Source organism: Podarcis filfolensis (genome assembly GCF_964270895.1).
Source record: "Podarcis filfolensis genome assembly, chromosome: Z".
Taxonomy (NCBI): Eukaryota; Metazoa; Chordata; class Lepidosauria; order Squamata; family Lacertidae; genus Podarcis; species Podarcis filfolensis.
The window spans coordinates 33,626,180-33,641,807 of NC_139617.1; the positions used below are offsets into that span (position 1 = coordinate 33,626,180).

The following is a 15,628-nucleotide window of genomic DNA, read 5'->3' on the forward strand; positions in this document are numbered from 1 at the left end:
TAGGCTACTGAAGAAAGTCAGTCTCTGCACCCACTTTTCCCTCTGTCCAGGCCCACCAAAGGTATGCAGCCCACTGAAGATTGCCCAGGAGGGAATGTGACCTTCAGGCTGCAAAACATCACCCATCAGAGAGAAAGGGAAGTTTAAACTTCAGGGATTGCGGTCAATGCTAGTCCTACTTAGAGTAGACCCATTGAAGATAATGGCCATGACTAACTTTTGTTGTTTAGTCATTTAGTCGTGTCTGACTCTTCGTGACCCCATGGACCAGAGCACGCCAGGCACTCCTGTCTTCCACTGCCTCCCGCAGCTTTGAGAACACTGTCCAACCATCTCGTCCTCTGTCGTCCCCTTCTCCTTGTGCCCTCCATCTTTCCCAACATCAGGGTCTTTTCCAGGGAGTCTTCTCTTCTCATGAGGTGGCCAAAGTATTGGAGCCTCAGCTTCACGATCTGTCCTTCCAGAGAGCACTCAGGGCTGATTTCCTTAAGAATGGATATGTTTGATCTTCTTGCAGTCCATGGGACTCTCAAGAGTCTCCTCCAGCACCATAATTCAAAAGCATCAATTCTTCGGCAATCAGCCTTCTAACTTAGACTAACTTAGATCTCTTAATTTCAGTGGGTCCATTCTCAGTAGACTCTTTGTTTGATATCTGACCACTCCCTCCAGGTTTCAAGTGCTTTCCTGAAATGTTAAAAGTGATGCAAATTATCCACCAATAATTCACATTATAATTCATTTTTGGAAAAATCCCAAATAGTTGCAAAACAACTCCTTCAGGGATTTGAAGGGGGATCTGGACAATTGTCAGCCGGGGTCAGCCAATGGCCTTGGATGGCTCCAGGCTTTCAAAATCATGCTTGTCATCATTCTTTTAAAAGAACTTTGTCTTGGAAAACAGTTGAGATTCTTGTATTCAAAATAGTGAGCTGGCTTCCAATGGACACTTGCTAGTTTCCAAACAGGGTCTGTACATTCTCCGTTTTCAAAACAGATCGTTGCAACATCAAGGATTAGGTGCTGGATCTTTTAAGAAATTGGAAGTGATCCAATGCCAAAACCTCTGCAATTGTGATGCAAGCAATGCCTGGAACTTTTAATGAAAAGGCAACCAGAAATAATCTAATCCTGACTGTTTCAAATTAAGAAACCCAAAATGATGACTGTAACTGGAATACCAAAAACAGGATTTTACTGCAGTTTAAGCTGTGGACTTATTGGAGGTGGTGGTTGTTTTAATATTCTTTTGGAATGTTTTAAAGAGCATGGCTTATGGAACTCCTTTCACAACCTGGGGTTTATTCATAAGAGACTGCCACCTTGCATTAGGTGGTGCAACAAACTTGAGACAGTTGTGGGAAATCACCAGGCACAGACAGAGCCATGCAGCCAGTGACGTTGGGTGGAATGTTCTACTAAATCTCCCAAAATGCTGATAAAAGCCTGTTGGAATGGGAAGAAGCAGTCTTCGCTTTTTATTATACACTCTCTGTAAAGCTCATAATCTCCTGGAGTGGGGGAAATACTTTAAAACATCCGTCTTTGAGCACAGTCTGAAGACATCTCACATCTTCTGTCTCTGAGGCTGAGTTACAAAATGAACAGAATTAAGGGCTAAAGCTTTGAGCTGGTTGGGATTGTATATTTAGTTGCTCCCCCCTCCCACACACACAGAGCCCCACACTTGTAGAAAGCTTGCAAGCCAACCCAGCCTTTCCCCACATGTAGAATGCTAGAAAATAACTCAGAGGCACCATCTCTTGCTGCACTGAATGCATAAACTGTATTTGGCCAATTTGTAAAACCAGCTGCCGGTGTTTTTCGGAAATATGTTACTTTAAAATGCAAGGGGCGGTAGCAGGTTCAGAGTAGGGATGGGGGGAAATTTCAATTCTATTTGCATTTAAAAGGCAAATCTACCTAATGTGTGTTTTACAAACAGTATGGGAACCAAAACGCATCAGTCCTTTGAAATCTCCACATCTCTGCATTTTTGCAGTTTCCCAGCCAGGTAATCTGCCTAAAAATTCCCACATCTGGGGGAAACATGGGGGAAAAATGCATATGTTCACAAAAATAATGTGCGGAAATGTATCATATGGGGGGATATAAATATATGGGGAAATATTCTTTGCAGAAAAGAATAATGAGTTTGACAAAGTTTCATGAAGAAATGGGTGTGTGTGTTGAAGGAATTCATATTAAAATGTCGGGTTTTTAAAATGAGGGCTTTTAAATGTAAATAAATAAATTGCAAGCTCAGGTGGAAATGTGGAGAAGTGAGTTTAAGACAGGGAAAAAGAAAACTGGAGAAACCAACTATGGCATATTCACCCATCCCTTGTTGTTCCAATTATAATTATTAATTAAATTTATTGGTCACTTTTTTGCCATGGCAACTCAAAGCATCTTACAATATTTTAAGCAAAAAACATGTGTATACATTCAAACTAGCATAAATTAAAAGAATGAATCAATACTTTCCATATAAAAATATTCTGCACACTTGGCAAACTGGGATATTGGGGGGGGGCAATGGGGGGGAAGGTTCTGCCTCAGCCTCTCCCTGTTGCATGAAGATTGCCTTTCCATGCGGGGAGCATTCATGCACCAGCCTGCCTTCTCTTCTCTCCCCCATCCCTGCAGTCAGAAGTTGTGCGATCTGCAGAGGGCAATGCCAATCAGTGCTTCTGCACTCCCTGAAGGGGTTCTGCTGGGACTAGTTTGCTTCAAGTGTAAGCATTCCACAGTCTCCACCACTTCCTCAAGGAAGCTGGTAATTAATTTGAATGTTTTAGAGCTGAGAGGACACTTATGACCCGAGGCTGCTCCTGGGAGGGGCCAGACCTTGGCACTTTCATGCCTGAAGTGTGAAGTTGCAGTCATCTTTGTCAGATGTTCTGGAGCTGAGTTCATTCGCATAAAATCCTGCGAATAGGTTACAAGGCAGATTGCCAAATTGTGGTTTGGCACGCAAGAAACTAGTCCTCATGGCCTTGTAGGTCTTCCTTAGTAAACACAGGAAGCTACCAAATGCGAGGTAAAGACTATGTATTGGCACCCTGAACAAACAGCAGCTCCAGGGATTCTTTGGGAGTGGAGAAGTCATGCTTTAAATGTATGGGTTTGTCGGAGCCTCATCTAAACAATTCATTTAAAGCAGTATCATATTATGTTAAATAGCCATGGTGTTCCCCCCAAAAAAACCTGGGAACTGCAGTTTTTTAAGGGTCTTAAAAGTTGTTAAAGGTAAAGGGACCCCTTACCATTAGGTCCAGTCGTGGCTGACTCTGGGGTTGCAGCGCTCATCTCGCTTTATTGGCCAGGGGAGCTGGCGTACAGCTTCCAGGTCATGTGGCCAGCATGACTAAACCGCTTCTGGCGAACCAGAGCAGCGCATGGAAACGCCGTTTACCTTCCCGCTGGAGCAGTACCTATTTATCTACTTGCACTTTGACATGCTTTTGAACTGCTAGGTTGGCAGGAGCTGGGACCGAGCAACGGGAGCTCACTCCGTCGCAGGGATTCGAACCGCTGACCTTCTGATCGGCAAGTCCTAGGCTCTGTGGTTTAACCCAGTTGTTAGGAGACCTCTATTTCCCCTCCCAGGATTTCTGCATCAATCTCTCTTCCCAGGGAACTTTGATAGTTGTAACTCTGTGGGGGAATAGGGGTGTCCTGACAACTCATGGAATTGTGGTGTTGGAAGAGACACCAAAGGTCATCTAAGCGAAGCCCCTGCAATGCGGAAAACTCAACTAGAGCATCCATGACAGGTGGTCATCCAACCTCTGCTTAAAAACCTCCAAGGAAGGAGAGTCCCCACCTCTCATGAGAGTCTGTTCCACTGTCAAGCAGCTCTTACTGCCAGAAAGTTCTTCTTGATGTTTAGTCGGAATCTCCTTTCTTGCAATTTGAAGCCATTAGTTTGGATCCTACCCGCCAGAACAGGAGAAAACAAGCTTGCTCCATATTTCATGGGAGAGCCATTCAGACACTTGCAGATGGCTATCATATTTCCTCTCAGCACCCTTAAGAGTTCCCAGGATTCCTTAGGTAATGAAACAAGATTCTAGTTCATGTGGCTATGAATAAAGGGCTAGATTAAACAAGAGCCTAGGGAGATGCTTTATGCCAAGTCAAACATGTTCCATCTAGCTCAGCATTGTCTACACTGGCTGGCAGCAACTGTCTGGGGTATCAGGTGTCTCTCCCAGCCCTACGTGGAGATGCCACTTGGGATTGAACCTAGGACCTTCTGCATGCAATGCAGATGCTTTGTCACTGAGCTGTGGCCCCTCGCCACAATTTGTGACATGAGCTCCTGGACGGCTTGTGCAGGGACCCTTTTCTCTTGTGTGAACCTTGAGAGTTTTTGCAGATCCAGCAACCCTCCTTTGTGCCAATGGCTACCCAGGCCACCCCAACTCCTGCCCAAAGACAGGATCTGCCCAAAGGGCTTTTGTTGCTCCAGGAAGTATGTGGTCTGTGGCCAGTGTGCATGGAGGAAATAGCAAAGTAAAACAGAACTTTGCTTGCCCTGGGGAAAGGCTCAGTGTAGCCAGAGATTATTCTAACAGGTAGGCTTCACTCTTGATGGCTCCTCCATCAGAAAATGTATTTATTTATTTCCTAAAATGTATACCCTGCTTGATTGTAAAACAAAACATAGTAACATTAAAGCTATTTACAAAATAGACAAAGCAATAAGAAAAATTAATTTAAGACTTTTGAAAAGTTAAAATAACAATAAACCAAAAGCAGGTTGAAATTTGCATCAGCTTTCAATGGTTTTTCTAAACAAAACAAGTACAGATTCAGGTAGGTAGCTGTGTTGGTCAGACGCAGTCAAAATAAATAAAAATAATAATTAAATTAATTAAAAAATTGTCCAGTAGCGCCTTAGAGACCAACTCCAAGTACAGAAACCAAAACAAGTACGGAAAAGTTGGAGGCCTGACATCAATAGGCAGGGAGTTCCAAAGTTTAAAGACAGGTATGACATGGTACCTGTAACAGGGCTAGTTCCTTAGATCAAAGCGGCTGAGTGGATGGATTTGGGGTAAGGTAATCTTGCAGGTGAACTGGTCCCAAGTTGTTAAGGGCTTTATATACTGATAGTAACACCTTGGCCTTGGCACAAGCGTGATATGCCAAAAGTGCCTCGCTTCTGTCAGCAACTGCGCTTTTAGCAAAACTGCTTACAATGAGGGGAGATGCAGGGAGAAAGTTCTTATTATGAGCCTGTCGTGAACTAATTGATCCTTGTCTTCCTCCAGGCATTTGCCAATCCGGAGGATGCTCTGAGGCACGGAGGGCTGCAATACCACAGGGATGACCCTGATGTGGAGAGATGCCGCAGGTGAGTCTTAAAAATAAAAAACAAAACTCCTCTGTGCACCATTAGGAGGCCATCTTTCCCTTGCACGTCAACCAATCAATTGCTGGCTCTGCTTTGCATGGCTAACCAGTGATGTAGATTTTGAAGCTGCTTAGCATTCTTCCTTCCCTCTTCCCATGTGATTGGCCCCCCCTAGCATCACTGAGGACATATTGTTGGTAACTTCACAGGCCACTCAAGAGTTGTGAAGAAGTTTGGGGAAATGGGGGGGGGGGCAAAATGGAAAGATTCGTGCACCCCGAGTGGGGATGGAGGTGAAAGTCATAGAATCATAGAAAAGGTAAAGGTAAAGGTACCCCTGCCCTTACGGGCCAGTCTTGCCAGACTCTAGGGTTGTGCGCTCATCTCACTCTATAGGCCGGGAGCCAGTGCTGTCCGCAGACACTTCCGGGTCACATGGCCAGCGTGACAAGCTGCATCTGGCGAGCCAGCGCAGCACACGAACGCCGTTTACCTTCCCGCTGGTAAGCGGTCCCTATTTATCTACTTGCACCCGGGGGTGCTTTCGAACTGCTAGGTTGGCAGGCGCTGGGACCGAACGACGGGAGCGCACCCCACCGCGGGGATTCGAACCGCCGACCATGCGATCGGCAAGTCCTAGGCGCTGAGGTTTTACCCACAGCGCCACCCGCGTCCCCATAGAATCATAGTATAATAAAATTGTAGAATTCTAGCATTGGATGGGGGCCCAAAGGGTCTCTGGTCTAACCTCCCGCAATGCAGAAAGTTCCAGCTAAACATTTAGTCACATCTAGTGACATTTAAAGTTTAGAATTCTTCCCTAGATGCAACAGATCACATCTCAATTTCCCTTGAGCACAGAAATTTTATATACAGTATCTGTATCTATATTTACAGTATCTATCTATTTACAAACATACAAAGAATGTCAAAGAAACAGTTTGCTGCTTGGCTTGACCAGGGAAAGACGCAAGTGGAACAGAACTAGTGTTCTTTTTCAGCGCGGAAACCAGCAAATTAAATTGGCCGAAGGCAGGAGCAAATCTTTAGTACTTAATGCCCAATTAAAAAACGCTTGCACTTCTCAGAAATTGCATCTCTCATTCTTCCCAGAAAGGCTTCATTAGTTGTTGCCTTGAGGAGGGTATGGTTAATTCCTCTACTAATCTACTTGAGGTTGATCAGCAGGGTTCCCATTCAGTTTGGTAGCAGTTTTTTTTAAAAAAAAGAAAAGAAAAACAAAACATTCTTGTTCTTTTTAAAAAACCAAACAACTAATTACCATGAAAAACACAACTGTACCAGCACCAGTGACACAGTCTTAGGGTGAAGGGAGGATAAAACATATAATGGTAAGGCTAAAACTATGCATTGTTTCAACGTACAGAACTTGTGAGTTGGTTCTGCTCAGAGCAGACCTGCTGAAATTTGTGGACCTAAGTTAGTTGTGCCCATTAACTTAAGTGGGTTTACTCTGAGTAAGACAAGCATTGGATACAACTACCTATATTTAGACAGAGGTTATCTGGCACTTTTGGAGCCAAAGAAAGAAAGAAAGAAAGAAAGAAAGAAAGATGCAAACTGAGAGAATATTTTGGACTATTTTTCAAACCGCTTTTGGCCAGATTTATTTATTTTATTTTATTTTATTGCCATTTATATCCCACCTTTTTTCTCCAAGGATCTCAAAATGGCATATGTGGTTCTCTCCCTCCTCATTTAATCCCCACAACAACCCTGTAAGGTAGGTTAGGTTAAGAGAGGCAGTGCACTGTCCAAAATAACACCCAGTGAGCTTCCAGGTCAAGTGGGGATTTGAACCCTGGTCTCCCAGGTCTTAGTCTGACACTGTAACCACTGCACCACAGTGGCTTTGGTTTGTACTGCTTTGCCCTTTGACGCCTGTCTCCAGATTGGTTTTATAGGTTATAATACAATAACACCAGGTAGTAAACAGACGTTCCACTTGGGCTTGACCTCTCAAACTTAAACAGTGAATTGTTTTACTTTTATCTCACCCATGCCCCTAAGGTGGTCCCACAGCAGGTTATAATAATTTAAACACAATATTAAAAAGGAGTGTAAAACAATATAAAATCACAGATATAAATACAGTGGTACTTCGGGTTAAGAACTTACTTTGTTCTGGAGGTCAGTTCTTAAGCTGAAACTGTTCTTAACCTGAGGTACCACTTTAGCTAATGGGGCCTCCCGCTGCCACCGCTGCGCAATTTCGGTTCTCATCCTGAAGCAAAGTTCTTAACCCGAGGTACTATTTCTGGGTTAGCGGAGTCTGTGACCTGAAGCGTATGTAACCCGAGGTACCACTGTAAGGAGGGTCTCAAGTGTCTTAATCCATAGACAGCGTCTGGGACTTAAATTTGGAGAAAAGGCAAGTAAGAGGCAACATGGTAGAAGTTTACGGAATTATGTACAGCCTGGAGAAAGTGGAGAGAGAAAATCCCCCCTTCCCTCTTTCATAACACCACCACTCTGTGGGCAAACAGTGAAGCTGACTGTTGGAAGACCCAGGACAGATGAAAATTACAGCACAGAGGTAAATTATGGAACTCCCTTCTGCAGGAGGCAGTGATGACATCAACTTGGATGTTTTTAAAAGAGGATTGGACAAATGCATGGAGGAAAGGGCTATCGAGGGCTACTAACCAAGAGGGCTATGCTCTGATGCTTTTGAATACCAGTTGCTGGAAACCACAGGGGAAGGGGAGAGGGCTCTTGTGCTTGGATCCTGCTTGCTCCTTTCCTACAGGCATCCGGTTGGCCACTGTGAGAACAGGATGCTGGACTAGATGGGCCAATGGCCTGATGCAGAAGACTCTTCTTATGTTTTTGACACACAGATGAAAGTGGCCTGAAGGACTCTCTTTGCCCGCTCCTCCCCACACAACAGACTCAAGGCCCTTGACGCTTGCAGCCCTCGTAGTGTGATGGTTCAGTATCCAGACCTCTGAATCTAAATGCACTGCTGCAGGACTAGTCTGAACAAGAATCTTAAGTGCCGCTGGTGTTCAGCTGGCCCTGAAATCCCCTTGAGAACATGTGACTGGCTTGCTTCAAGCACCTGCGTTCCTTCCGAAGAAAAGCGTGAAGTCCTGTTTTGTTTTGTTTCTTTTGTAAAGGAAAAGAGGTGAAGCAGAGTTGACTGGGTAGGCAGGGCATAGCTAAGAGAGGGAAATGGTGCAAAAGCAGATTTGGGAGAGGGAGGAGCAGCTGGTCATAGATGCAAAGGCTAATAGAGTTGTGGGTTTCCAATCCTACAGCCTTATACACTTGCAAGCTCCTCACCCTAAGAAGCCCAACAGAGAACAAAAAGCCTCGATGGCTCCATATAAATTCTGCCCCCTTAATTAAACTGACATTTGCAGCCACAAGACAGTGGTGATGCCCATCAACACAGTTTTTTTTAAGGGTGATGGACCCACTCATGGAGGACACAGCTATTGGTGGCTACTAGCCGTGATGACCTTATGCTACCTGCCTCTGAATGCCAGGTTGCTGAGGAACAAAACTGGGGAGACTTGCTTGTGGGCTTGCTTGTGGGCTTCCCATTGGGGCATCTGGTTGGCCACCAGGAGAACAGGGTGCTGGAACTAGGCGAGTCACTGGATCGTGGAGCTGGGAAGCACTGGGTCTCTTCACCCAGTGTTCCAATGCGCTCCTAGCCACACTGAAATTTTTTTGGCCAGCCTAGGCAGCTGTCAATCCAGGCACCAAAAAGAAGCAGCAGCTTTGAGTCACCTAGGTATATCACCTGTGGGCACTTTTGACAACTGTAGCAGCTGCCTAGCACTGTTAATTGATTTCTCTCTGTGTTGAGGAGGATTAAGTGCACCTTAAATACTCCCTGCTGCCAGGAACAGGCTGTCAAGAGTTGTGTCAGCTGGCTGACATCAATGGAGATCTTTCTGCTATGGAGTGCTGGCTTTCCCTTTCATTAAGGGGTGAGCCTCATCTGTCATGGAGAGGGGAAGGAAAAGCTCTGACCAAGTGAGGAGTGGCTGATTTATTTATTTTTAAAAGCTGGTAAAAGTTCCTCCCCAGAGCTATTGAACCTATGGTCATGAAGAGGAGAGGGTGTTTTGTGGCATAGGAAGTGCAGGAAAAGTGTTTCGGGTCTGGTGAGATTTACAACTCTCACTGTTTGCTTTGAGAATGAGAGCTGGCTTTGGAATGTAAGCAAAGGATTTGATGGGGCCTTTCACTTCCATAATTGGCAGGATACGACATGCTCTAGGCAATCACACTTCTAAGGAGTGGGCAGGGGTTCGTCCTTTCGGGAAGGTAGCATGTAATTGCAAATAACCCCCCTACGGACCTCCAGAATGAATTCAGTTCTTAACCCGAGGTACCACTGTACAATTGCAGGATTGTCTGTCCTTTAAAATGTACACTTTTCAAGTTTTTGCAAAGCCAATTCTCCAGCCAAATAGTGTGAATTTAAACAATGCACATACAAAGGTCAATTGTGCTAAAATGAGTTGAATCAAGGGAAAATATAAATATGGCAGAAGTATGGTTTATAGACAGCAAGTATTGGCGAAAAATTGCATGTAATAAAGCCACTTCCAGCTTGCCCAGGAGGTGGGGTTGCGGGCTTCACGCCCACCCCACGTGAGCAGGGGCTGGTTTCAGCCCCCGAGAGAGCAGGGGAATCCCGGCCGCGTTGTCCACCCAGCCAGCCAATTGGGTGGCTGGGGGGGGCGTGGCCTGCCCTATTTAGGGCCGGCGCGGCCAGGGCTCGACCTCTCTTGCTGGCTAGCCCCCACGTTTTTGTCCCTTCCAACTCCACAATTATTTAATTGTTTGATTGCTTACAAGCGCTATGTTAGAAAAAACCTATGACTGCTTACCTGGCAGCCCTGGGTTGGAGGGTCATTGGCCACCCAGGCATACGTTTCAGCTGCGAGGCCCTCTACTGGCTTGATGGCATGCATCTTTCGGATGCTGGAAATGATATTTGGCTGATGGATATAGCAAAGGGGATAAGGGATTGGTTTCAGGCATGAGAGTATTGGCGGCGAGCGATTGCTCGTGTGGCGGTAGGCATTGGTAAGAAGGGGTTTAGAGGATGGAGGGAGGAACGCCATCACCTCCCCCCGGAGAATGAAGGGTGGTCCGATAAAGGACTTTGGGGGGCGTGGCCCTGTCCGAAGCCTATGGAGGTGTGGGCCTAAGGCACGCCCCCGAGTGGTGACCCGGGGGAGCTCCTAGTTGACGTGCCTCAGCAGGAGACTCCCCCTCTATGGTGTTAACCCTTCCCGTGTCTCCAGCAAATGGGCTGGAGCCGGATAGTCGATAGGACCAATGCCTAAGCCAATGCCTCTCATTCCTGAATTCAATAAAGTTGTGGCCTAATTCACCCATTTAACCTTAAATTCTGGTGTCTAGTGTCTTTATTTATCCTTGGTGGGGGGCGGGAACTCGCCACTGCAATGTTGTTATTAGGAGAAATTCACACTCCATTGCTGAGGACTTAAAAAGAAGGAGAAGAATGTGCAAAATGAGGTGGGAATGTGGAGGGCAGCACTTAGGACTGGGAAAAAGAGAAACCGAGAGAAGGTGAAATTGACTGAGTTCTCCTTCCTTGATGCTCTCTCTTTTGGAGAGCCACTGCTTGTCTGGGTAGACTGTACTGAACTAGAGGAGCCAATGGTCTGACTCTTTAATCTAGCTCCCTTTTCAGAACCATGAAAACTGGGCTCATTCTTACTTCATTTTTAAAGGACTCTGTGATGGAGCACTTGCTTTGCACACAGGAACTCCCAGGTTCAAACCCCAGTAGCATCTTCAGGAAGGGCTGGGGAGAAAGACTCCTTGCCGAAACCCTGGAGAGCCCCTGCCAGCCAGTGTAGACAGTACTAAGCTTGATGGGCCAAAGCCTGACTCCATATAAGGCAGTTTCTTATGGTTCCTGGACATTCATAATGTGTCTTGCATTCCTTCCTTGTCAGCCAAAAGGGAAACGACCTCCTTGGTGACCCAGGGAGAGTTTTTAGTGACTGTTTTCCTTTAATTCCGCTGGTCCATTTCATTATAGATTTCGTCCCCAGGGGGCTGTGTGCTTCCTGAAAGTTGTACCCTACAACCCAAGCCAAGACATCAAAAGTTATTTTGCTGTTGTTGACTTTTAAAATAAACATTCTAGACCCCACCATCTTCCGCCCCTGCACTGCAGCCCCAGACTTGGCCCTTAATCTGCACCGACCCTTGAAGGCAGGAAATGGTTCCATTGAGGTGTTATGGCTTGTGGCATGACTTGTTTACGCATAATCCCATTAGCAGCCCTGGGTTGTGGCCAAGGTGTGTGCATACATAAATGCAGAAAGGGGGGGGGAGAGAAAGGGGGGGCCGAGGAGCCAGGAAATGGTGCAACCACGCCATTGCCATGGCAACGATCCCATCCATGTGCGTACATCTTGCCTTAATGAGGACACGGTGATTGGAGCCAGCTGCGAAGGCTTGGGTTCCGTTGCCTGCTTTCCCTGAGATTTTTGCCGCTGCAAATGACCACAAGCTGTGTGCTGTGTGCAGTTCTGTTCACCCTCACCCCCAACAAGGATATTGCAGGGTTGGAAAAGGTTCAGAAAGGGGCCACCAAAATATTCAAGGGGTTGAGCAACTCGTCTGTGAGGAAAGCTTGCAGCATTCAGGGATTTTCAGCTGACATAAAATGCGAGTAAGAGGTGACACGATATAAGTTTATGAAATAATGGCTGGCATGGAGGAAGTGGCCAGAGAGAGGGAAAAATTCTCCTTCTCTCATCACACGAGAACTCATAGACATCCAAGGAAGCTGAATGTTGGGAGATTCAGGGCAGATAAAAGAAAGTCCCTCATAGTTAACTGTTTTAAAGTCATCCACTTTGCTGGCTGTCAAATGGCTCCTGTGGAATGGAACTGAAAGCAATGCATCTGAATCCCAGTAAAGCTGGAAACCACAGGAGGGGAGAGTGCTGTTGTGCTCAGGTTCTGCTTCCTAGTTTCCCACTGGAGCCTCTGGTCAGCCACTGTGAGAACAGGATGCTGGACCTAGATGGGCTATTGGCCTGATCCAGCAGCCACGTCCTTAACGTTCTTAAACCCCACTCCATGGTCTCAATGGAGGCAGGAGGTTTGGGTGGGTGGGTTTGATGGGAAACAGCTGCTGAGGCAGTGCTAAAATGGGATGCAGCATAATTATCGTGCGGCAGATTTTGCTACTCTCATCATCATCATCACCCCCCCCAAAAAAAAGTTTGGGGAAATTGACTCTCGTCTGTTTGCAGCACTGAATCAATTTATTTATTTTTAAATCCTCACTTGCTTCTGGGCAGAGCTAATGAGAAGCCCATAAGCAGGACCTAAGTGAGACAGCAACTCTCCCCTCTTGTGATTCCCAGGAACTGGCATTCAGAGGCATATTGCCTCCAACAGTGGGGGAGAACGTAAAGGCATAAACTGAACCCTGTTGGGTGCGTTTCCGAATGCAGTTTCCTCAATGCAAGCCTCCTGCCCGTGGGCCAATAGTGGCCTACAAGGCCATTTGCCTCAATCCATGTCCATCTGCCAATCAGAAGACATCACATGTAACATCATAAGGTAATACCTGCTGGATCAGGCCACTGGTCCATCCAGCCCAGCATCCTTTTCCCGCAGTGGCCAACCAGATTCACATTATGAGAAGCCCACAAGCAGGACCTGAGTGCACCAGAAACTCTTCCTACTTGTGATTCCTGGCTAACGGATTCAGATGCATGCTGCCTCTGACAGTGGAGGGAGAATGTAGCCATTGCAGCTAATAGCCCTGAAAGTCTTGTCTTCTGTGATTTCATGTTTTCATTGTTGGGACTTAGTATGAACATAGGAAAACAAGAAAAGCCAGCCAGGTGTGCCAAAGCAAAGCCCACAAACAGGACCCAAGTGCAATAGCATCACTCTCCCCACTTGCAATTTCCAGCAACTGGAATTCAGATGCATTTCTTCTTCTGGCCATGCTCCCCCACTTCTGCCTTCTAGGCCAGGCATCCCCAACCTGCAGCCCTCCAGATGTTTTGGCCTACAACTCCCATGATCCCTTGCTAACAGGACCAGTGGTCAGGGATGATGGGAATTGTAGTCCAAAACATCTGGAGGGCCGAAGGTTGGGGGTGCCTGTTCTAGGCATTGAAGATCATGCCAAGCCCCAGAGCATTTATTATCAGATTCCAAAAGCTTTGTAGACTACCTTACAAGTTGTAAGATAGTCTACAAAGCTGTTGGAATCTGATAATGAGTGACTGAAGGAGATTTGAAAGCTGACTCAGTTGAGACAAGGTCTGAGCTGGTGACCTTCCTCTGGGGTGAAAAGGAAAGCCATTCATGTCTGAAAGTTGCGGTTTGGGAGTGGTGCCAGTAGAGGCTTTATTCCCGAACAGTCACTTGGGTGCGTCTTTTTTATTGTTATATAACCCTATTAAAACCAGCCTCATGTTGTTCAACTGTACCTACCTAAGGTAGATTGTGCTGGAATTCCCCCCTTGTTCATAGAGCTTGTTTAGCCTGTACCCACCAAGTAGGCAGACATCTCTGGGTTGTGTCAGGGGGGGAATGGAATCTGCCCCTGCCCATCTAGGTAGGTGTCAAATCTCTCCCCCCCCCAAAAAAACCCCCCAACATCTGAATGTTTTGTAAAATGTGTGCTGAGTTTTGTGTCTGCTGTTGAAAACACAATTGTTATGAAGCCTAGATGGGCAAACATCTCTTCAAGATCGAGGTGGGAAAGGAAAGGAGCCACTTTAAAAAGGTAAAGGGACCCCTGCCCATTACGTCCAGTCGCAGGCGACTCTGGGGTTGTGGCACTCATCTCGCTTTATTGGCCGAGGGAGCCAGCTTACAGCTTCCAGGTCATGTGGCCAGCATGACTAAGCCGCTTCTGGCGAACCAGAGCAGCGCACAGAAACACCGTTTACCTTCCTGCTGGAGCAGTACCTATTTATCTACTTGCACTTGGACATGCTTTTGAACTGCTAGATTGGCAGGAGCAGGGACTGAGCAACGGGAGCTCACCCCATTGCAGGGATTCGAACCGCCGACCTTCTGATCGCAAGCCCTAGGCTCTGTGATTTAATCCACAGTGCCACCCACGTCCTGGGGCCAGTTTAGTCTCCAGCAAAAACTGGTGGTGCACAGCACCAATTGGCTGGGAATAGTGATGTTAATAACCACTATTCCCCTTTCCTGACCAAGGCTTGGGAATTTTCCAAACATTTTAAAAAGTTTTCAGGCTTCTTATGTGGCCATAGCTCAGTGACAGAATAACTTCATTGTACCCAAGAGGTCCTGTGTTCAGTTCCCAGCATCACCAGGTAGGGCTGGGAAAGACTCCTTACCTGGAACCCTTGAGAGCTACTGCCAGTCAATGTACATAATACTGAGCTAGATGTACCCGTGGTCTGATTTAAGGCAGCCCCCCATGTTGACACAATGAGATGTTTCCTTCCCCACCCCCTACACTTTTTAAAAAGTGAGTGCAACCTTTTTAAAATGCTTGATAACTTTGCACTTCAGTTGTACACATTGCATACCTACTTCCACTAAAATAAGGATTCTGTACAATTTTCAGTGTCTCTCCCCCAAATTGTGCCCATGTTTGCACAAATAGACACATAATCCAACTGATATCTACATTCTAGACTTCAATGAAATCTACCAAACAGGTCTGTTTGTTTTGAAAAGTGTTCAATTTCTCCTTCCACCCTTAAGAGCACAAGAAAATCCTGCTGAATCAGACCAATAGACTACCACCTAACGCAGCATCTTGTTCCCACATTGGCCAGCCAGGTGCCCCACTGGGCAGCCCACAAGCAGGATTCAAGCACAAGAACCACTCTGCCCTCCTGTGGCTTCCAGCAGCTGGAATTCAGAAGCATGACTGCCTTTGACTATGGAGGCAGAGTATAGTAACTGCGGCTAGGAGCCAGGGACAGCCTTCATGAATTTGTCCGATATCCTCTTTTAAAGTCATTCAAGTTGGTGACTATCAAGTTGGTGACGAGCAACGGGAGCTCACCCCATCGCAGGGATTCGAATCGCTGACCTTCTGATCAGCAAGTCCTAGGCTCTGTGGTTTAACCCACAGTGCCACCCGCGTCCCATTATATAAACTTATTTCTCCTCTTATGCACCTTTTCTCTAAACTAAAAAGCCCCAAATGCTGTGATCTTCCCACATAGGGGAATATCTCTATCCTCCACCGTGGATAATTTTGGTTGCCGTTTTCTGAAC

General features: G+C 46.3%; 1 protein-coding gene across 4 annotated transcripts in view; it reads left to right on the forward strand.

Annotated features, from left to right (window-relative positions):
- Nucleotides 1-15,628, forward strand: part of PTGES (prostaglandin E synthase) — a 30,274-nt gene that overhangs the window by 14,034 nt on the left and 612 nt on the right. For all 4 annotated transcript variants that reach the window (XM_083596612.1, XM_083596613.1, XM_083596614.1 and 1 more), the window contains one exon: nt 5,283-5,365. In XM_083596612.1, the coding sequence (XP_083452738.1) occupies nt 5,283-5,365 (83 nt within the window). The remainder of the gene's footprint in view (nt 1-5,282; nt 5,366-15,628) is intronic.